This window comes from Corvus hawaiiensis, chromosome 20 (assembly GCF_020740725.1).
Source record: "Corvus hawaiiensis isolate bCorHaw1 chromosome 20, bCorHaw1.pri.cur, whole genome shotgun sequence".
Classification (NCBI taxonomy): Eukaryota; Metazoa; Chordata; class Aves; order Passeriformes; family Corvidae; genus Corvus; species Corvus hawaiiensis.
The window spans coordinates 8,002,182-8,024,482 of NC_063232.1; the positions used below are offsets into that span (position 1 = coordinate 8,002,182).

Here is a 22,301-nt window from a genome sequence, read left to right on the forward strand (position 1 = left end):
GGTTTTCACACCCCCCTTAACCACCTCCCCCCACACTGACAATGCCAAACTTGAGAGCCAAAAGCATGAGGAATCCCAGTCATATTCATGCCATGAGGAGGACTGAAGGGGTGAGGAGAGGATGGGGGAGATCCTGGCTGCTGGAAGGAGATGAGAGAAACTCAACCAAAGACCAGTGTGTGTGACACCCAAGAGTTGTGCCACTGATGCCACCAATACCACCCAGCATCCCATCTGCTGGGGACAACGCCACAGCCCAGCTCACTGCCACCAGAGCAGGGTCCCTGGCTGCTACAGAGGGGCAGGAGAGCCTGAGGACACCACATGCCACAGGCAGCACCCCAGCCCACTGCATCCAGTGATGGCTGGGAGAGCCCTGGACTAGAGCTGAGCTCTGCCAGCCCACACAGTGAGGGGCACAGTTGCCATATCCCCTCACATTTTGGCTCCTTTCTCTGCTTCCTCCCTCTCTCTAACCTTCCTGGACCAGAAAATTCAGGCTTCAGGAGAGGGCCAACAGACTCACTGTGCAGCCAGCTCGGCTCACCCATCCATCCATGTGGATCCTGGCCAGGGCTCAAGGACCACAACGGGAGTGGGACCAAATTCACACACAGACAAGAGGAACCAGGGGAGAGAGATAAGGGTGCCACAGGCAGCAGGGCTCAGGACAGTGATGGCCTCATGTCCCCTCACCTCCAGGGCTCCTTGTCTCCTACTCTATCCCAAGCCACCCAGCACACAGAAAAACAGGGACTGAGGTACTGTCCTGGGTGACAGTGCTGCTAGTCACACAAAGCCAAGGAGCCACGGGTCCCTTCTGCACTGAGATGCCAGCAGCAGCACCTCCAGCAGCAAGGATGGGCTCCTGCTCCACAGTCACCTCCTCACTGCCCATCACGTAACAGGCTCTGGGGTGCAACAGGGAGCGCAGCCCAAAGGAGATAAAGATTTCCAGCAGCAGCAATAACACGTTCCAGGAGTGCCACTAACGCCTTCAGCTAAATTAAGCCCAAAATAATTACAGAGCAGCAGATTTTGATTCTTTTTTTCATGTTGCCATGAATCACACTCCAGTTAACTGATATTTACTCTGCACTCAGTGTGTGTGGATCACCCAGTGCTGCTCAAGGTGATGGAACAGACAATGGATGCTGGTGATCATGGAGCTGGGGTATGCAGGAGAACTGCACGGGAAAAGGGAATCTCAGATGGAATAATACAAACAAAAAAACAAAAGAAAAAGACACAGGGGCACAGGAAGAGAGGACAGAGATGTCCCAGGTACCCTCACTGCAGCGTTGGTATGATGCATACAAAGTCCATGTGTCCTATTCCTGTGGGCAGCACCCAAGGGCCAGCAGTGGGTGCCACCATGCTGGGCATGGCACAGCTGCGGGAGCCTCACACAGTGGTGGCAAAGGGAAGATGAGGAACAGCATGAGTGTTCCTGCTTCCATGGCCTGAGCATCCTTGGCACCTATGGCGTGAGCATCCCTGCATCCAAGGCCTGAGCATCCCCACACCCATGGCCTGAGCATCCCTGAATCCACAGCATGAGCATCCACAGCATGAGTGTTCCCACACCCATGGCCTGAACATCCCTAAACTCACGGCCTAGGCATCCCTGGCACTCATAGCCTGAGCATACCCACAACACACTCACCCCTGTTCTGCCTGCACCCCATGGCACCCACTGGACCAGTGCCAGGAGGAAGTGGGCTGGTTTAGAGCTGAAGGGTGGCATTTTGCCAGCTTGTTCCCAGAGACCACAGGGAGGACTGGACTGATCACGCCCTGGACAGCTGTGTCCACAAGCTGACATATGGACGAGTCCCTTGCTCACACACAAGAGGAGCCACCATGACCTGCCAGCCCTCGCTCTGTCCACGTCCTTTAAACACACATTGCCTGTGGCTAGCCAAGCGCAGCACCCACCACCCAAACACAGGAAACCCCAGCCCATCCCACACAGACAGATCCCAACTTCCACAGGGAAAGTGAAGGGCAATCCAGTCTGAAAAGCTCAAGAAATGCTGACCAGCAGCCAGGTCAAAAAGTCCTGGAGACCTTATACCCTGGGGTACCCCATCCCTTTAAAACCAGAGCCGGGGCAGGTGCTGGGGCATGGGAAGGTGGGGATTGTGCAAAGCCTACACAAAACACCTGAGCTGCTGCAGCAACCTGCCAGGATGAAGCCAGAAGGGCAAACAGCTCTTTAAGCTAAATATATTTGTTCTTGGGCTGACGCTGGTATATAAATCGATTGTAAACAGACTTGGGCTGGAAATGAGAAGACCACTGGAGGGTATGTCCTAGAGTGGCCCTTTAACAAAGATTACTGGCAGGAGAAACAAAACTCCTCCAAGATGGAGCTGGAGCAGTGTGTGCAAGGGTGACAGAAGTATCTGTGTGACACAGGGACAGGATGAAGCCACCTGAGGTAAACTGAGCACAGTGTGGCACTGCCATAAGGGCCATGGCTAGCATTAGCACCGCACTGCTAGGGATGGCCAGGCCAAGTGAGGTGTTGGAGGCAGGCGGGGAGGTCCTGGATCCCCCAGTGAGCAGAGGAACCTCCATCCCTGCACCAAACACCCCTCCAGTCTCTACACCACACACCAGGTTTGGTATAAGAGGCAGCCACAGCTGCACCGGATCTGGGTGAAAAGACAGGCTGAGAACACATTCCCTTATGGACCTGCCTGGAGGAGGGAGAAGCAGGAAGCAAAGAGGCAGGATGCTGAGAGCCACAGGGGCAGATGGCACCTGTTCCCCCGTCTCCATGAGTATCTGCTCTGCTGTGGCTCTACTACCACACCATGCCCTTTCCACCCCACTGAGGCTGCTGGTAAGGACCATGGCATCCACCTGCTGCACTGGTGTGTCCTGCAGCCTCAGTCCCACTCCAGGAGCTGCGAGAAGCAACCAGAATCATCCAGCTTCCCTGGGCCACTCATGATTTTATGTCCATCAAAGCCACTCCACATCCTGACATCCAACTAATCCAAGGGCAAAGTCTGCCCTTGGGTCAGGGCAATCCCCAGTGCCAGCAGAAACTGGGGGAAGGCTGGAGAGATGAAGGGGTGGATGGAGAACACCCTGCAGAGAAGGACTGGAGGATTCTGGGGAGTGACAAATAGGACGTGACCCAGCGATGGGCACTGTCAGCACAGAAAGCCAAGTGTCTCCTGGGCTCATCCCCAGCAGTGTGGGCAGCAGGGGAGGGAGGGGATGCTCCCCCTCTGCTCCACTCTCCTGAGACACCCTGGAGCTGCCTCCACCTCTGGGGTCCCAGCACAGGACAATGGTGTTGAACTGAGGGTGGAGTCAGGTTGGACATGGGGAAGAAATGTCAGACCATGAGGGGCTGGCACAGGTTGCCCAGAGAAGCAGTGGTTGCCCCATCCCTGGAAGTGTTTAAGGCCAGATTGCATGGGGCTTGGAGCAACCTGGGCTAGTGAAAGGTGTCCCTGCCCACAGCAGGGGGTTGGAACGAGAGGAGCTTTAAGGTCCCTTCCAGTCCAAGCCACTCTGTGAATGTATCCCTCCTTCAGGCCAGACTGCCTGGGCAGGGGCAGCTCCCAGCTCCATTAAGGCTACAGATGGAGGGTGAGAGCAGAAGATGAATAGGGGAGGACATGTTACTCTTGCTTTCTCCCCAGATCCCTCGCTCTGCAGGGACCACACTTGTTTCACCTTCAAAGTCTGATGAAGTCTGGGCTGTCTCTGATTTCCCATCCAAGGGAAGCTGGGAGAGGGTGAAGGAGCAAAGAGAAGACAGGAGAACAAAGTCAGGCTGAAACCTTCACCTGTCCTCTCCACTGCTCCCCCCCAAAAGGAGCATCACACAGTCCTGAGCCTGCAGCCTCCAACACAGCACTACTGCAACTCCTGGTCTTCAAGAAAGTCTCCTCCCTGCCCTCATGCGACCAGGCACCGGAAGGAAAGTAGCCCCAGAAAACCACTGCACAGTGGGAAGCGGAGCTGAGAGGGCAGAAGGCCATGTCTGAGGGGGGCAGCTCCAGCAGGAACCTGCCCCAGCCTCGCCCCTCCAGCAGCACCAGAGTAGCAGCTCCTCAGAGTACATTGGGCTTCCTGCTGGGACACACGCTGAAAGGATGTGCTGAGAGGTGAGGTTGTGTTTACAGGACAGCACGGAGCCAGCTCAGAGGGGTCCAGCCAGCACCTCGGCACCCAGACAGCTCCAAATTGTCTTTTTGGCACAGGCCAGTGCTACCTCAACAGCATCAGACAGAAGTGAGCAGCTACAGCTTGTCTCCTCGCCCACCTGACACATCTCTCCACCAGAAAATGGTCTGCTAGGACTAATAGAGGCCACTCTCCAAGGAACTCCCAGCAGCCAAGAGAGACTGAACAAAGTCACCCAGGCGCTGCACCCTGGTGTCCAATGCCACCACCCTGAGCCTGCACAGCTAAAATTATGAAGCTGGAGGTCAAGTGCCCATGGAAGTGAACCTCCCCTTCTGTCCTGGTGCAGCTGTAATGGACCTGCTTCCAGGTCTGAAATATTTATTGTGTCTCCCAAAGCCTGCGGAGATGGGCTGAGCTGACAGGCTGAGAGACATGACTTGGGATTTGAGGATTTACGTTCCCAGAGGCAATTCATTGAGCAAACAGCCTTCGTTACATAACACAGCTCTGGAGAGCCATGGAGCATGGCCAGTGGAGGGATGCAACGCTCAGAGAAGAGGAATGGCAGAGAAGCCCTTCCTGACCACTCCAGGAAAAAAACAAATGTGATTTCACTCCTTGCCAGCTGGAATGCCACCCAAAGCCACCTCCTCTGGGATGCGGCCTGGATGAAGGACCAAGTAGGAGTAGCTGCTTCCAGCACCAGCAGCAACAACAGTCACAGCACTCACTGGGAAGGATTTTAGGAATGGGTTTACCAGGAGCCGTGACTCAAATCTGGAGCAGCACAGCGATGACCCCAACCAAAGGAGGAACACAGTCCCTCAGCTTCTCAAGCCCACCCCAGTCCCACCACAACACCGCCCAGCTGGGTGGGGAGACCTTCCTGGTGCCCCTGCAGCCGGATCCAAACCTGCTGGAGCCGTGGGCTGTCACCTCACTGGCCCAGCGGCAAAGCCAGCCAGCTAGCCAGCCAGCTGCCCATCCACTGGGCTCCAAAATAAGCCCAGGCAGCAGTGGCAAGGCAGATCCACGAACAGTCTGTGCAGCCAGAAGAGGGATCAGCAGGAACGGAGGGATGAGCCCTTCCTTGAGACATGCACTTCTGCACGCCAGGCAGGTGGGTAAATCCAGGTCTCACACAGACACCTGGACCTCACTTTCTCCTGCAAATGAAGGACACCAAGGGCTTGCATTTGCCTAAGCACAGCCATTTAAGAAGCAGATTCCAGTGGGACTGTACCCATGGAGTCCCTCTCTTCTATTACTGACCCTGAGAAAGCAGCTATTCACCAGCAGCCACTACACATCTCTCCATCCATCCCTCCCTCCACTCAGTGTTCCAACAGCAACGCCAATCACTGCAAATCCGTTTCCCACACTACCAGCCCAGCTCTGCCCCAGTCTAAAGCACCACTTCAAAGTTCTCCAGTTCCAGGAGGGACATGCTGGTGGTGTTTAATAAGCTTGTATCTTTGACAGAGAAGCAACACCCACACCAAACCAAGCTGCACAGCACATGTGCCTCCAGACAAGGATGAGAAGTCTGTGACCTTCTCTTGTTTCCTGGAGGAACATTTCCTATTATCTTGCAGTGAAGGTTCCACATGATGCTAAAGTACTTAGAGATCACTAAGAAATAAGCAAGGTGCTGTTCCAGAGGGGACCAGCAGCATCCCAAATCCCTGCAGAGAGCAATATCTTGCCCTGATGGCCATCCCAGGTGTCACTCCTTGCCATGTTAAACAGCAAACCCGAGTGAGCACATCCCAAAACTAGCCTCTCACAACCTACATTTCAATGTCCTTTGGTTCCATCCCCCTCCCGTGCCTCATGGGAACTTGTTTATGGATTTCCAAATTAATCTCAATAAATTCAAAGCCCTGGGTTACAAATAGCCTTTGCATTAATGAGCAGGTTCTCTGTGGGTTCAGGAACACAGGAGGGTGGGGATGAGGCTGCCAGCACAGACAATGACCTGGCAGAGCAGGTCCAGAGGTGGCCACCAAAATGGTCCAAGGGCTGGGACAAGGGGCAGTGGGGTCAGATTGGACATGGAGAAGAAATGTCAGACTGTGTGGGTGGTGAGGGGCTGGCAAAGGTTGCCCAGAGAAGTTGTGGCTGCCCCATCCCTGGAAGTGCTCCAGGGCAGATCTGACAGGGCTTGGAGCAAGTGGTCCACTGTTCTAGATTTAAGGTGTCCCTGCCTATGGCAGGGAGGTGGAACTGGATGATCTTTGAAGGTCCCTTCCAACCCAAAGCACTCTGTGATTCTGAGTCTATCCACCTCTGAGCCCTACCATACCTCCTGGACACACCACAATGCTACAAATCACTAATTTCAGATTAATGTGTGTCTTCCTGTCCAAAAAATTCTTGGTATGACAACTGAATTCTCTACAATACCAAGGTGATGGGGTTTTAGGAGCTCTCCTGGTTTATGGGGTTTTTTTTTTCTGTTAAAGGAATTTCCCCCATACATGTTGCTAGGGGAACAAATGGCTGGGTACTTAAGGAAAACAAAAGAGCTGGTTACTTTTTTTGTTTCACCTGAGTGTGTAGTTAGTCGGTCTCAGCCTGCTTTCTTCAGCTACTTTTCCTTCTGCTGGAGAAGCCCCGGGATCCCAAGTCTGCCTTCCCTGCCCCGCTGGAGGCCGGGCTGTGACCGCCCTGCCCCGCTGCTGCTTCGAGCCTTCGCTGCATTGTAGCCCTGCTCGCCCTGCCTGCCCAGACCTGCGGGGGGTTCTCCGTTGGGATACACCTCGTCTGCCATCCGGAATTTGTGCTCCTCCCTGCTGTTCCAGCCTGCCATTCCCAAGGGTCCGGCCGGACACCGGGATCGGCTGCCCAGGGGTTTGTGAGGCTCCTTTGTCCCATCCCTTCCCGGGATCCCGGGGCACCGGTGCCGCGGGTTTCCCGAGCTCGCTCCGGAGCGCCCCCTGCAGGCGCGGGGGAACCATCGCACCTGCCCTGCTCACCGGGAGCCGCCAGCGCCCCTGCCGGCTGCGAGCGGAACTGCACCCGAGGGGAAAGGGCCCGGCAGCCGAGAAGGCTGGCACTGGGTTTGGGATTGTTCGCTGTTACTGCCAGAGTTGTTGCTGGTTGTTCGACTGGTTATACACATAGAGATATATAATAGTAAAGAACTGTTATTCCTATTGCCCACATCTTTGCCTAAAAGCCCCCTGGATTTCAAAATTATAACTCGGAGGAAAGGGGGGTTACATCTGCCATTCCAAGGGAGGCTTCTGCCTTCCTTAGCAGACGCCTGTCTTTCAAACCAAGACACAAGGCAAAGTAACACTGTAAAACAAAACCAGGAGCACTTCCAATGTCCTGGATGCTTCTGGAAGTCATGGGAATGTCACCACATCCTGCTCACTGCAGATCTCAGACTTTTAAATAGACTATTATGCTTTTAGGCCATGAGTGCCCTTTGCAGCCCCAAGTGGACCCCGTGCCACTGCAGCAGCCAAGAGCACAGTAGTGACAGCTCTTTTCTGAACACCCCCAAACAGGAACACTGCAACATCTTACAGTGAAAGCACAAGAGCCTGGAGGATGATTGAGCAACAGCCTGAGACATGTGAATTCCCTTGAGAAAATCCCTCACTTCCATTCTTGGCCAAGGAAATTTTAGCTGAGGAGCAGCTGCCAGGAGAGGGGAGTCTGAGACAATTAAGGAAGGGCCAGTCCTTTCAAGTAATTACAGTATCTACTGATTTGACATAGGGCTGGACACAGGGCAGTGGGTGTGGGGCCACCCTCCTGGGACCTCTAGGAACAATTCCACAAGCAGACATGGAATTGCACTGGGCAAATGAGAAGTGGATGGAAGGAGGGAAGATGACCAGAGAGAGACCTGGTCTCAGTTTTCCAGCCTCTAAGCACTGGGAGCACGAGCAGGGCTCAGCCCATAGAAGCAACACCTTTGCCAAAATGAGGGCTGCCAGTGGCCATCCTGCAGGGTCAAACCTCCAGCACCCAACACCCCTGTGACACCAGCACCACGATGGAGGTGGGCAAAGGAGAGCCACCTGGGCTCACTGCTACACTGAAGGCAGAGCTTGAGGCAGCAGAGCTGTTCCAGTGACTCCTGGGCAGAGTCCAGCCCCACTCTGCAGTGCTCAACCCTGCTCTCCCTACACAGCTCAGCCCTCAGACCCACCCATTCCACAGCAAGGAAGGGTTTTGCAGACACTGAAGCTGGAAAGCCTCTGCTGACCTCACTGCCCCCACAGCCAGCTCCTCTGGCTCCCCTGGGAGAGCACTGTTCCCACCTGGGAACAGGGGACCACAGCATCGTGTATGCAGTTCTAACTCTGCCAGATCCCCCAGGCACCCAAATGTTGCCATCTCTTGGGTGCTCAAATCCCTAACTCCAGCTCCTGGCAGCAAACCTCTTCTCTGGAAGACAAGACTGAGGAAGACAGAGGTCTGGAAGGGATAGACTCTTTGACCAGCCAGCAACAAATTGTCCCCAGGACAGAGATGAAAGGTCCCAAGTGCCCATCTCTGGCGCAAAGAGAAGCTGTAACATATCTGGGCCAAGTAGGTGACACTAGGTCTGTTCTGCCCTATCCACGGACTTTCCCAGGCAGCCAGGGCAAGACAACAGCCAACCACCACAAAAACAGCCGCTTGCTCTTCCCAGCCTCCACACTGCCCCGTACTTTCAGAAATTCCCTTCTGGCAGCCTCACTGGACTCTCACCACCTCTCCAGGTCTCAAAGCCACCAGTCACCAGGCAGGTCCAAGCTCTCCCTCACCATTCAGCCATGGCCACCTGCAGATATAGGGAATTGTGCCTGGCTCCAGCCACCCCATCAGTGAAGCCATGTGCCCACAGGGCACACGGAGCTCACGGCTCACTCACTTTCATCAGGGTTGGGTGAAGCGAGAATGGCACTGTGCTTCCTTTTCACTTCTTCCACATTCTCCGAAATTTTATCAATGAAGCCTCGAATTTCTTCCACCTGTGGAGTGAGACAACAAGACAGGTGGTCTGTGACAGACCTGGACTTTTATAAAGTGAAGGGATTATTACACCCTATTTCAAAGCAACCACGACATGTCTGAACCACATCAGACATCCTCCTGGATAAATATTTACCATCTGGAAACTATATGACCACTGAGGAATCAGACCTCCTTCATCCCACCAGCCAGCTCTGAGTCACGGCAGTTTAATACAGACTGTATGTCCTGTATTCTTTGTGATGCACTGAGAAACTTTTGGGATTTATATAAATCAGCATCAGATCTATTCCCAGACTGCCCCTCTGGCAGAACGCTGCTGAGGCTGCATAAACCAGGCTGGTAGCAGCTCAGTCCCCCATGGCTCCTTGCTCCATAAAAAGCTCCAGAAATGCCCAGTTTGATCCTCACCCCCTATTCCAGGGAGGCCACATTTTCCAAAAGATCCATTCTGGCATTTTCCCTGCACTTCTGTACTACAGGAAGACACCAGCATTGCCAAGAGGGGAAACCTCTCCTGTGCTCTCTGCCTGCCAGGCTGCTTACCCTCTAATTCAGTCTTCTCCTTCAGCTCAGACCACCCCTTTGCTCATCTTCCTCCACTTGCACATCAGATTTATCCCAGTTCCCACTCCATTGCCTGCACAGATCCATTTTAACACCCCCCACACACATGCCATGCTAAGGGTGTGCTAAAAATCCGCATGCAGATCTTACAGCCACCCACATGCCAGAAGACAACCTCTTGTTTGGGAACAGGAGGCACAAAATTAAATCAATCCCATGCAGAGACTGCTGCTCTGCAGAGGTGCTCTGGGGGAAGGCCTGAGAGCTGTGTGTGAGGCTCCCCTGCTCCCATCACCTGGGCAACAGCCTCGCTGGGTTCTGGAGGAGCAGGGGGAGCAGGAAAGCATCCATAGGGCAGCACAGCCTCAGGTCTGCAGGGAAGCCAGGTTCCTGATGCTCAGCACTCAGCATAACCCTGAGCATCAACTGAGCAGCACCAGCCAGGGCAGGACCCTCAGACCCATCCCAAGCACTGCTCCCCAGTGGCAGTGGGAAGCCTGGACCATCCACAACCTGCCCTGGTGCTAGCAGAAAGGTCTGAAGCAGCTTCAAAGCTGCATGGGAGGAACAAACCTCACCTGCTCAAAGAACTCATCCATGAAGCGATCCCGGTCCACGCTGACGGTGACTTCATCATCGTCGTCACTGTCCTTTGCCTGCAACAACACAGAGGAAGAGAGGCATCAGCAAGTGCTTGCTGCAGAGTTCACGGCTCTATTTCAGGAGCTTCTCAAGGGCATCTTCCCCTTCTCCTGTGCTCACTTGCTCAAAGGAGCTGGGGCAAACACTAGCCAAAGTGAAGGACACCCCAGGCACTGACACTCCAAGCTCCCAGGACTCTGAGAGAGCAGAGAGCTAAACATTGAGCAGTGAGGTATGGCCAAAACACCATGGCAGCCAGCGCCCCGTGGTACGACCTCTGCAGGGAGCATAGGACACAGCTAAGGACACCCCACATCCACGGAGTGGGAACTTCAAGAGCGCCCTCAGTCCTGTGTGAGCACACCAGCTCTGCAAGGAGCAGGAATGGGAAACACCACAGATTCCACCATGGGAAACACCAGGGATGCTGCAATGGGAAAGCATGAGGGATGTCACGATGGGAAATACAAGGGATGCTGCGACTGGAAAAACATGAGGGATGCTGTGATGGGAAAGCACGAGGGATGCTGTAACAGGAAAGCATGAAAGATGCTGTGATGGGAAACACAAGGGATGCTGAGACGAGAGAATACAAGGGATGCTGTGATAGGTAACATGAGTGATGTTGCAATGGCAAACACCAGGGATGCTCCCATGGGAAAACAGCAGGTATGCCACCATGGGAAACATAAGGGATGCTGCTATGGGATACATCAGGAATGCTGCCACAAGAAACACTACAAATGCTGCTATGGGAAAGCACAAGGGATGCTGCCATGGGAAAGCATGAGGGATGCTGTGATGAGAAAACATGAGGGATGCTGCCATGGGAAACACAAGGAATGCTGCCATGGGAGAAAGCATGGGTGATGCCATGATGGGAAAACACGAGGGATGCTGTGATGGGAAACATGAGGGATACTGCCACAGGAAAGCATGAGGGAAGCTGCAATGGGAAACATGAGGGAAGCTGCAACGGGAAATGAGAGATGCTGCAATGGGAAAACATGAGGAATGCCACGTCGGGAAGACATAAGGGATGCCATGGTGGTAAAAACAAGGAATGCTGCCACATGGGAAAGCACAAGGGATGCTGTAATGGGAAACATGAGGGATGTTGTGATGGGAAAATAAAAGTAGTGCTGCAGAGTACAGGAAAGGTGGGAGCAAACAGGTAATACAGCAGAACTAGTAAAGTCACAGCAGGCAAATGAGGGGTTGTCCTTGTCTGCAGAAGCATGTGTGTCACTGTCACCAGAGATGAAAACACCTCCTGTCCCAGAAAGGCAGGAGATGCAAGCTCTCGATGGAAGGAAAAATTACAGTCCTCCACATAAGGAGACATTTAAAAGATTTATTATCCAAAGCAGCTACACAACGGAGGGAAATGGAAAATTAACAGGGTGGAAAAGTTTCTTCTTACTCCATCTTTACAAGAGAGAAGAAGCCAGTGGAATGGAGATATAAGGCAGGACTGCCTCCACTCATCTCATAATGATTGCACTTTTTGCAGACACATCACCCCATGGCCCCTCAGCACTCTGCAGAGAGGTAGCCACTACCAGATCTCCAGAGAGATCCCTCTTACACTGAAATAAGCCAGATGAAATATCTATCCTATCCCCTAAAATTCCCTTTCTACTCTACAGTGACTGATTTGGGTGGTATCATCCAGAGGAAACCTCAGCTTTCAGCCTTCCCACCACTTGTGGCACTTTTTGCCTGGGTAACTCACTCACGCAGTTATCCCATTCATGGTTATCCAGAGCCTTTGTGATGAGAGAGCTGCCACAATTCTGGTGAAAATCTCACCTGACAAGGAAAAGCAGGCATGGTGCTGCTCTTACCCATCACTCTGTGGGCACAGAAAACTGTGCCCTAAAATCTGAAATTGTTCCCATTTGCAGCACCACAGCCACTCAGGCCATGAGCTGCTGGCACAGTGAGGCTGGGGCATGGCCAAAGCTGCCAGCCTGGGAATGGGTTGGTACATTTAAATCCCTCTAGTTATGATGACTCCACCACTGCCCTGCATGGCCTGTTCCTGGGTTTGACAACCCCTTCTGTGAAGACATTTTTCCTAATATCCAAACTAAACCTCCCCTGGAGCAATGTGAGGCCATTTCCTCTTCTCCTGTCACTTGATAACCTGGGAAAAGAGAGTGACCCTCAACTGGCCCCACCCTCCTGTCAGGGAGTTGTAGAGAGTTAAGAAGGTTCCCTCTAAGCCTCCTTTTCTCCAGGCTGAGCCCCCCCCAGGCCCCTCAGCTGCTCCTGGTGCTCCAGACCCTTCCCCAGCTCTGTTCCCTTCTCTGGACATGCTTCAGCCCCTCAACGTCTTCCTTTTCAAGGGGCCCAAAACTGACCCCATGATTTGAAATGCCTCAGCAGTGCCCAGCCCAGGGGATGGTCACTGCCCTGGTCCCACTGGCTACACAGGTGCTGGTACAAGCCAGGGCTGTACAATCCCTGCAGCAGGCACTGCCCTCTGCATCAGGCAGAACCAGCTTCTTCTCTGAAGCTTTTTGCTTTCAAAATTCAGCAGTTTGCTCACAGCAGGTCCACACTACCTCTCCCATTCCCTTCAGCCATCACAGTCCGGCATCGAGAGCCAAAGCACAGCTCAGGCTTTGGGCAGAGCTCGATACACGACCGCATACAACACTTCCCACATCTCCCTGGAGTCAAGGGCAGGATTTGGTCGCAGGCTCTTTTAAATCCTTCCTGTACGCCAGTGCCACCAGACAGCCCAGTCCCTCCCCCTGTCATCACTGCTCCAGCCTTGGAGCAAAACCGTCTGAGCACAGTGACAGCTGTCACCCTCCAGTCCCAACCCCGGCGGCATTCCTTCGGCCAGCAGCAAGCCTGGCTGTAAGCTCAGGTCCACTTGGGGTCAACAACTGGTTCCAGAGCAATGCCCACAAATGCTCCGTTGCTCCCAGAGCATCCCAAGCACTCCCCCAGCACTCACAGCACATGGGCAGGCTCACCATCAAGGAGGTCACAAAGAACCATATCCTAAAGCTAGGAATACAGATATACAGAAATACAACTACCATCCATGTTCACATTCCATTTCACGTATCACGAATGCCTGCTTGGCTTGTGCTTGATTTTAAGCATCAACAGCTTTTAAGCATCACACACTTCGGTGGGTGGTACCGAGAGCCCATTGGATGGGCAATTACAACAGACCCCCAGCTACACCCCCCAGGATCTTGGATAATGCCAAGATCCCGGGGACACACACTGTGAGTGATGGAAGACGCACTTGATAACGCAAACACCGCCCTGGACACGTCATCAGGTCAGGGGATCTTTCTTCCCCCCACCCTGCTAAGCCTCTCCATGTCAGGGACAAGGACATCCACACCAGCCCCCACAGATGGAGGGACATATGTCCTGCCTTCAGCTCCTGCCACCTCACCATGCACCCAACAGGATTGTCATGTACAGGAAGGAGTCAAAGGAAAGGGGGCTGAGAGCACCCTGTGGGGATGGATCAGGGGATTCTGGTGGGTGACAAATGGGACATGACCCGGCCATGAGCACTGGCAGCACAGAAAGCCAAGTGTCTCCTGGGCTCATCCCCAGCAGTGTGGGCAGCAGGGGAGGGAGGGGATGCTCCCTCTCTGCTCTGCTCTCCTGAGACACCCTGGAGCTGCCTCCACCTCTGGAGTCCCAGCACAGGACAATGGTGTTGAACTGAGGAGGGTGGAGTCAGGTTGGACATGGGGAAGAAATGTCAGTCCATGAGGGTGGTGAGGCCCTGGCACAGGTTGCCCAGAGAAGCAGTGGCTGCCCCAACCCTGGAAGTGTCCAAGGCCAGGTTGGACGGGGCTTGGAGCAACCTGGACTCAGTGGAAGGTGTCCCTGCCCATGGCAGGGAGGTGGAACTGGATGGGAAGCACCAGTCAGCCTCTGCGGCCCTGTACAGAAAAACGCACCTTCAGCACACCTTTCCCACAACCCTAGCCAGCTTTTCTTGCCATCATTCTGGCAGGATCTCAATTTGCCATAATTCTGAGCCCCTTTTTGAAGCCTGTGAGCAGAGTATTCCCACTGTTAATTTTAAATGCAGGCTTGTACGGCAACCAGGCAGGCCAGGGACTGGCAGCAGAGGAAGAGCAGCAGGAGAGCAGGGTACCTGCCAAGATGCTCCTCTCTCCTTGTCACCTCTTGCTTGTCCCTTCCACATCCAAAACAGGCCTGGCTCATTGCCCAAAGGATACCACATTCCTGCCTAGTCCTATCCCTGCTGCCAACTGGACCCTACCATACCCAGAAATCCTGAAGAAAGGGGACCCACCACCCATGGAAGGGTTTCTGCCAAAGCTACACACAGCCTTGTCGGAGGCACTCCTGGTTGAGGGTAGCCCACTCCTGGGAGCACAGAGGCTGATGGACAGGCAGAGAGATGTTATTTAGGGCAGGCGCTGGAGAGGAGGAGCAGCACAGAGCCCAGCCAGAAGCCCTGTGAAGAGGAAATTACACAGATGGAGCCTGCTGGTCAGGAGGGCACATGTCACTTGTCACTCCGGGCTGGAGAAGGGCACCATCTGTCCAACACACGTCACTGGAAACACCCTCGGTGCCACACTGCCTCTGACCCCCGGTGTCAGGCAGATCGTCCCACTCCACCACCCCGAGCCCCTGAGCCAGGAAGCAGCAGCTACGTCCACTAATGGGTGACTTGGACTGGAACCGGAGGAGATGCCACTGGGAGAACAGCTCACAGGATGCAGGGCACTGATGGATCAGCTGCTCCTACCATCTCCCTCCACTCTGGCCCTCACTGCTCTACCCCAAGCTTGAGGTGTCTCCCCATGATTAATTCTAGTACAAAAGTAGGTACGAGACCAAAACTTTCCAAAGGAAACAAAAAGCATCACACAGCCAACAGTGTTTTGGCTTCACACAATCCAGCTGTGAGCATCCCAGGTTTCCAAAGTCACATGGAAAGCTCCTGTCTCAGTCAAACCTACCAGCAAGTGCTGCTCAGCACAAGCAGCAAACAATTCCCCAGCTTGGGAACTCCCCATGTTGGGCACACCCTCCTCCCAGTGCCCCTCCACTTCTGCCTCAGGCACTGTCAGGCAGCACCAGACACCCAGGGCTTCCAGGTTTTTTTCCCCCACACAGGGTAGGTGAGGATAACCCTTCTTTTGCAAGGTATTTATTTCTCCAGACTGCCAGAGGCCAAGCAGTGGCACCGTGTGGGCACCACACCAGCAGCTGGGATGGCTCTGGGAGCCACTGCCTCTTCAGTGCCACTGAGCAGCAGGAGCTAGATGGGGAGGGCAGGTCAGTCAGAGCTCCTCGAGCAGCTTTCAGAACCTCACAGGGTTCAAAGTGCCCTCCACAAGGGTCAAAATCCCAAGTGGAGGCAGAGACGAACTGTGATACCACCCCTGACAAAGAGGAGTAGTGGATGGGAAGACATGCAGAGCCCCGAAACATCCTGGCTCTGTGGCTTTTGCAACCAGCACATGCTAATAAATTCATTATTGAGCAAATTACATCCCCATGGTTCCAATCCACCCCATTACCTCTCCAAGCACTTTCTGAAAGAGGCAAAGGAGCACAGAACACCTGAAAAGACTTGATGCCTGCTCTCCTCCAAACAGCAAAGATGGCAGGGTGGGCTGTGCAGGGCATAACCAGGTCTCTGTCACCTCAGCAGTGGCCACATGCAGACTCGAGTTCCTGTCCTCTCCTGTCAGTGCTGCAGATGGATTTGACCATGTCCAGATGCATCCAGGGAGCTGGTGCAGGCAGCAGAGGCAGGGCAGAGGAACAACAGGCTCAGCCACTGCTGGGCACATCTGAACCCAGGCACCTCCCTCTACCAACCCCTGCTGGCACATTTTCCTGGGAAACATCTCTGCCTGAGCAGGCAGTGAGCCGTTGCCTGCCTCCAGCACCCCACAGGACTATGGGCTCAGGCCACGCTGCCTCCCACCCTGCCAGAGACAAGGCAAGCCTCACAAAAGCACAAGGGAAAGAAAAAGCCACACCAGCTGCCATCTCCCTTTTAGGGACCACTCAGTTAAGCAAAGAAAGGCCTCATCCCTGAGATGCAGGAGGCTGCTCACCGGCTTCACTCCCAGGCTGCATCTGTTTGTTTTTATTTACAAACACCTCCATGCTGCTCTGCCCAGCCAAAGAGATTCCAGCCATCTGGGCTTGACTTGCTTTGTAAAATGATGCCCTTTCTGTACTGAGACCAGAACACGGTGGGATGCACGGGCTGCTCCTGGGGATGCCTCTGAGCAGCTGTGGGTCATGTCCAGGATCGTGTCCCCACATGGAGTGGCACACGGGGGTCCAACACCCAACAGCAGTCACCTCGTTCCCCATGTCCAAACCCCCAAGCCCAGGGCACTGCTGCTGACACCGAGAGTTCCCACTGCAGCTCATTCTGGCATGCAGATGTGCAAGGAAGGACAAGGTCAGAATAACTCAGCAGCAAGAAGCACTGACATCTCAGCCATCTCACAGAGCCTAAATGACACGTAGGAAAGTGTACAGATGCCCAGATCCCTGGAAACATCCCAGCCTAGCTCTGTGATGCTTGGCAGTACAAGGGCAGCTCAGCACAGCCTCACCTGGACAAGGTCCAGAGCACCCCCGGGTCTCCCACCCACCAAACGAGTCCCCCACTGTGGGGCTGCCCTGACCTCCCCATACTTCAGGGTTTGCTTTAGGCATCTGCAGCAGCCAAAACCAGCCCTTCAAGCAGGGCTGAAGTCCTACTCCTCAAGGTTTCCAGGGAGGTGGTGTCAAGGCTGAGGGTAAGGACAGCCAGAGGGTATGCTCCCAGGAGACAGCCCTGAAGAGCTGAACCCCCAAGACCATGATTTAAACTATCTGTGGTCTCAGCCTCAGCTCTTTTTGCAGACCATATAGTACAGCTGTGCACCACGATAAATTGGCCATTCCATGGCACACAGGCCCCAAACTCAGCTGTGTCCTATTCCAGTATTAAATCCAGCTGGCTGCCTGTCACCAGTGGTGTTCTCCAGGCATCAATGTTGGGGCCACTCCTGTCTAATAGCTTTATCAATGATGTGGACAAGGGGATCGAGAGCACCCTCAGCAGAAGATACCACGCTGGGTGAGATGTTGACCTGCTGGAGGGCAGGAGGGATCAGCATAAGGATCTGGACAGGCTGAATCAGTGGGCCAAGGCCAATTCTGTGACATTCAACAAGGCCAAGTGTCAGGTCCTGTATTTGCGCAACAACAACCCCATGGAATTCTCCAGGCTGGGGGCAGAGTCACTGAAAAGCTGGGAAAGGCCTTGGGGTGCTGGCCAGCAGTGGCTGAACATAAACCCAGGTGGGCAAGAGGCCAACGGTACCTGGCTTGTATCAGAAATAATGTGTCCAGCAGGACCAGGGCAGTGACTGTCCCCCTGTGCTGGACACTACTGAGGCACCACAAATCATGGGGTCAGTTTTGGGCCCCTCACAACAAGAAGGTCATTGAGATGCTGCAGCATGTCCAAGGAAAGGAATGGAGCTGGGGAAGGGTCTGGAGCACCAGGAGCAGCTGAGGGAGCTGGGGGGGCTCAGCCTGGAGAAAAGGAGGCTTAGAGGGGACCTCCCTCTCTACAACTCCCTGACAGGAGGGTGGAGGCGGGTGAGGGTCAGGCTTAGCTCCCAGGCACCAATGGACAGGACAAGAAGAAATGGCCTTAAATTGTGCCAGGGCAAGTTTAGGCTGGATACTGGGGAAAATTTCTTCATGGAAAGGGTTGTCCAGCCCAGTTGCCAGGGCACAGGCTGTGCAGGGCAGTGGTGGAGTCACCATCCCTATATGGATTTAACAGATGTGTAGTTGTGGCACTTGGGGTTAGTGCTGCCCTTGGCAGTACTGGGGAAACAGCTGGATCTTAGAGGGGTTTCCTAACCTAAGCGATTCTATAATTCTAATACTCACCAAAAACAGCCCATACCTTCTCATTAAAAACTTTTTTTAATGAATAGAAGTCCAAGGCACAGATGACTTCAGCATTCAGCAACACCTGCATGAGTCAGGTGGTATTTCCAATTTCCAACACTAGCAGTGCAAGGGAGAGCATGATTTCCAAGAGTTTTGTCCTTAGGCGCTGGCTTGCGTTGCTGCAAAATAATTTCCAGCCTTTGGCACAAAGTCCAAGCCTTTTATCAGAGCCATAGTCACTCTTAAGCTCAGTTTTAAAAGCAAACAGGTAAAATTCTCCTTAACTCTGAAGAACAAGCATCAGAGGTGACAGAGTTGCCATCAGTCCTGGACAGGGCAATGAGGCAAACTCACTGACTTCCTATAGCTCTGAAACATGGACAGCACTATGACCAATTGGAAAAGCACCCGTACTTTACAGCCAGTACTTTACAAATTTACAGTCATGGCTAAAGAATAACTCGGCTAAAAACAGATTTAAATAATCTGAAATTAATTTCTTAACATCCTCTAAGTGGCATCATCGTTGTTACAGCTCCTGTGCAGACCACAGCTTCCCATGAGCAGCAGAAGGAGCTGCAGCCACAACACTCATCTCTTATCTCCACTCCATTATGTATTCACCAGGCCCAGCACTCAGTGAGGTCTCCGCTGGGATCATCACCATGCTTTGGTGTTTGCCAACGTCACCAAGCCCTGGTGATGCCCACTAGTGACACTGTGGAAATTGTCAGTGAAAACAGAAGGAAAGCCTCAGGCAGAGAAGGTGACACAGGCAGTACCACAGTTCCCATGGCTGTGGGATCAACACAGTCCATAAAATGGTTATCCTTCAAATCCCATTACCCCACCTACAAACAGGCACTCATGGAATGCATTGATTTGGAACAGACCTTCAAGGATGCTCCAGTCCAACCCCCTGCCAGGCACAGGGACACCTTCCACCAAACCAGGTTGCTCACATGGTCATGGAAGCTCAATGGCACTTCTTTGGTGCTCTTGTCTAGACCCTGTAAAAGAACCTCAGCACCATCCAGGTGAGACACTGATCCTCCCAAGAGGCAAAGGTCCTCTGGAAAACCAAAGCAAACAATCATTTCATACACAAACCCAAAGTCTGACAGAACCTGATGGAAGACCAGCAATGGCAGAGAAAAAGGCAGAGTTCATACTGGCAAACCTGCAGCACACATCAGCAGAAGTACAGCAGGATGGAAGTGGCCACAGTGGCCCTGAAAGCTCACAGGACTGTGAGCAGAAAATTTCATTTTTAGTTATTTCCCATGAAAAGAAACCTGGGTCTGCAAGTATTCACTAGAATCTGGAACACTGCACTGTTAACAGAAAGTTCAGTCCCACCCTGCAGCAGATTTTGACGTGGCACAGCCAGGTCTGTCCCCTGTGCTCAGGTGTATCCTGAGGTGCTGGTGGATGCCTGAGGAGGAGGACGCAGAAGAGGGGAGGAACCTTCTCCTGTAGAAGGAATATACTGGGCTAGGAGCAAATGAACACAATTTGGGCAGGAGATTTGGAATTCTACAACCAGTCAGGAGCTGGTCTATAGGAAGACGTCCCAACCCATGGCAATAGGGTTGGATGACATGGTTCTTTGAAGGTTCCTTGGCGACTGGGGGGAAACTTTTCTTTAGCCGGAGCTCTCCAGGGCTGCTGGAGCAGAAGGACTTCCTATTCTCCTCTGGATGTCCCCAAGAACAGCTTTTGGCCAGCAGATGTCTGGGGCTCCACTCACTACTTCCATCACTCCTGCAAAAGGTGATGGAGGAAGCTGCATCGCTACAGAAAATACTCAGAGTATCACTGAAAAAGGCTGAAAGATGTTTCAGAACATCCCTCATGTGGGATCTGAGCACCTAGAAGTCTATCTGCTGTGTCAGCCCCATCCCTGGAAGTGTTCAAGGCCAGGCTGGAGAGGGCTCAGAGCAATCTGGTCTAGTGGAAGGTGTTCCTGCCCATGGTAGGGGTGTTGGAACTAGATGGTCTTTGAAGGTCCTTTTCAACCCAAACCACTCTGTGAGCCCATGACACACCACATGTCACAGCCCATCCCCTGCTCACAGCCATAAGTCTGCTCCCTGATTTGGGGGGCAAAAGCAGTGCCCACATTTCCAACACCAGCCCTGGTTCTGGCCACTGCAGGCAGGGGCACAGGCAGAGGTGCAGAAGTGCAAGTAGCCTGTGACACATCACCCCTGCCCTCTCCCCTTCCTCCAGCTCAGCAAAACTTTGTACTCCTTGAGCTTCCACAGTTGCCTCGTTTCCTATTTTTCCTAACAAGAACAGCCTCTTTGGCCCTGCGCCTGGTCTGCTCCTGACACAGCATCGCTCCATCTCTGTTTCCCATGCTGCCCTCCGCTTGCCCTCCCCTCCCCACGCATCTCCTCCAGGATCATCCTGCAGACGCCACGGTGCAAGGACACCCAGCAGTCCCATGAGGCAGGTGTGCTCAGGTCACCCGGAGCCAGGACAATACCACACACTCTGTCTTCCTGGTCTTCCACCTGGGCTCACTCTCCTCCTTTTTGCTAATATACATAACTTTCTGGAAGAAGCAGTTTATCACGGTACTTAGCTTAATCAGCCTTACAGTACATGTTCTGCCTGTAGTGATTATTTTGCATATTTCCTGAGAAATCTTGTTAACGGGGAGATACATGGCAAAACAAACATTTGTACAGCTTCCGAGCAGCTCACGCACAAAGACACTTCAATTAAAACAACGGGGATGAGATTGAACCCTTTTGGCTCCAGCCTTCTCAGACGTGCAGCACACAGCTGATGTATCTGGCTGCACTTATTATCACTCTCATCACTCTCTGGTGCCCACGGATTGACAACAGGTCTCAGTGGGTCAAGAGTATTCCCGTATTCAAGTTGACTTCAGTGAGACCACCAAACCCCCATGCATCAGACCTGAAGGTCCCCAACACACAACAAGGGACCCTGGGGCTCAGTGTCCCCTCTGAGGTCTGTCTGTCCCCCAAATCCTGTCCATCACCCCACCAGGCACCTCCCAGGTTGGGGACATGACACACCACCCAGAGCTGACCTAGAGTCTGGGCTTTGCCTGCTGCCATGTTTAAAGCATAGCAAAGGATTTTCCCAGTTTTGGGCTTGTCCTACCACAGTGTGCACCCACAGCATCCCTGTAGCACAGGGACACCTAGGACCCCTCAACTGCTGGGGAGCACAACATCTCACACAGGATCATGTGGGGCTCATCTACATCATTCCTGTCACCTTCTTCCATGCCCAGCTGCCCAGCCCAGCAGACCCCAGGAGGATTCATCGGCATCTCACCCCTCCCGTTCCAGGACCCCAAGGGAGCAGACGAAGCAGCTTCCCTGCCCCAGTGCTTGTGGGACCAGGAATGCTCTGAGGGCAGCCACGGTGTTTCACCTGCCATGGCAGCTCTGCTCCTCCCTATCCCCAAAAAATAAGCATTTCAATAATGCTAAGACCCGCCAAGCCCAGCCAGAGCAGGCAGCTGCGCAGGCTGCGGACGTGCCACAGCCACCAGCTGTCACCCGCCACGTGACAGCCCCACTCCCGACTGGGAGGGACAGAGGACAGCTGAATTATTTACATGACCCTTTTGGTTGAACAGAAGAGCTCGAAAGCACTTAGGGCAACGAAGAGGGTTAACAAAGGAAAGGAAGATGGCATCTAAACAAGTAAATACATTCACCTCCAAGGTCCATAGGGACTTCTGCAGCTGGGGGGTTCTGGAAAAGATGGAGACGCACAAGACCTGACCTCTGCAAACAGCAACTGCGGTTGACTTCACATTTGCACCCCCAGGAGAGGAAGCCTCAGTAGAAACAGTATGGAATTAAAAGGAAGGCATGGAGTGAGGCCTGGCTGTGAGTCCTGGGGCACTGCTGCAGATTACAGTGCCACAGGAGGTGAGCGGGTGGATCCACAGAGCCAGACCTGGAGCCCACCTGGCCCTTTTATTTTTAACACCCATCTCCCATAACTCCCACTGGCAGGAG

At 53.5% G+C, this 22,301-nt stretch overlaps 1 protein-coding gene across 1 annotated transcript in view; it reads right to left on the reverse strand.

Annotated features, from left to right (window-relative positions):
* STX1A (syntaxin 1A) overlaps window positions 1–22,301 on the reverse strand; it is a 74,581-nt gene that overhangs the window by 49,476 nt on the left and 2,804 nt on the right. The window contains exons 2-3 of the mRNA XM_048324922.1: window positions 10,278–10,355; window positions 9,032–9,131 (exon numbers count right to left, since the gene is read on the reverse strand). Of these exons, the coding sequence (XP_048180879.1) occupies window positions 9,032–9,131; window positions 10,278–10,355 (178 nt within the window). The remainder of the gene's footprint in view (window positions 1–9,031; window positions 9,132–10,277; window positions 10,356–22,301) is intronic.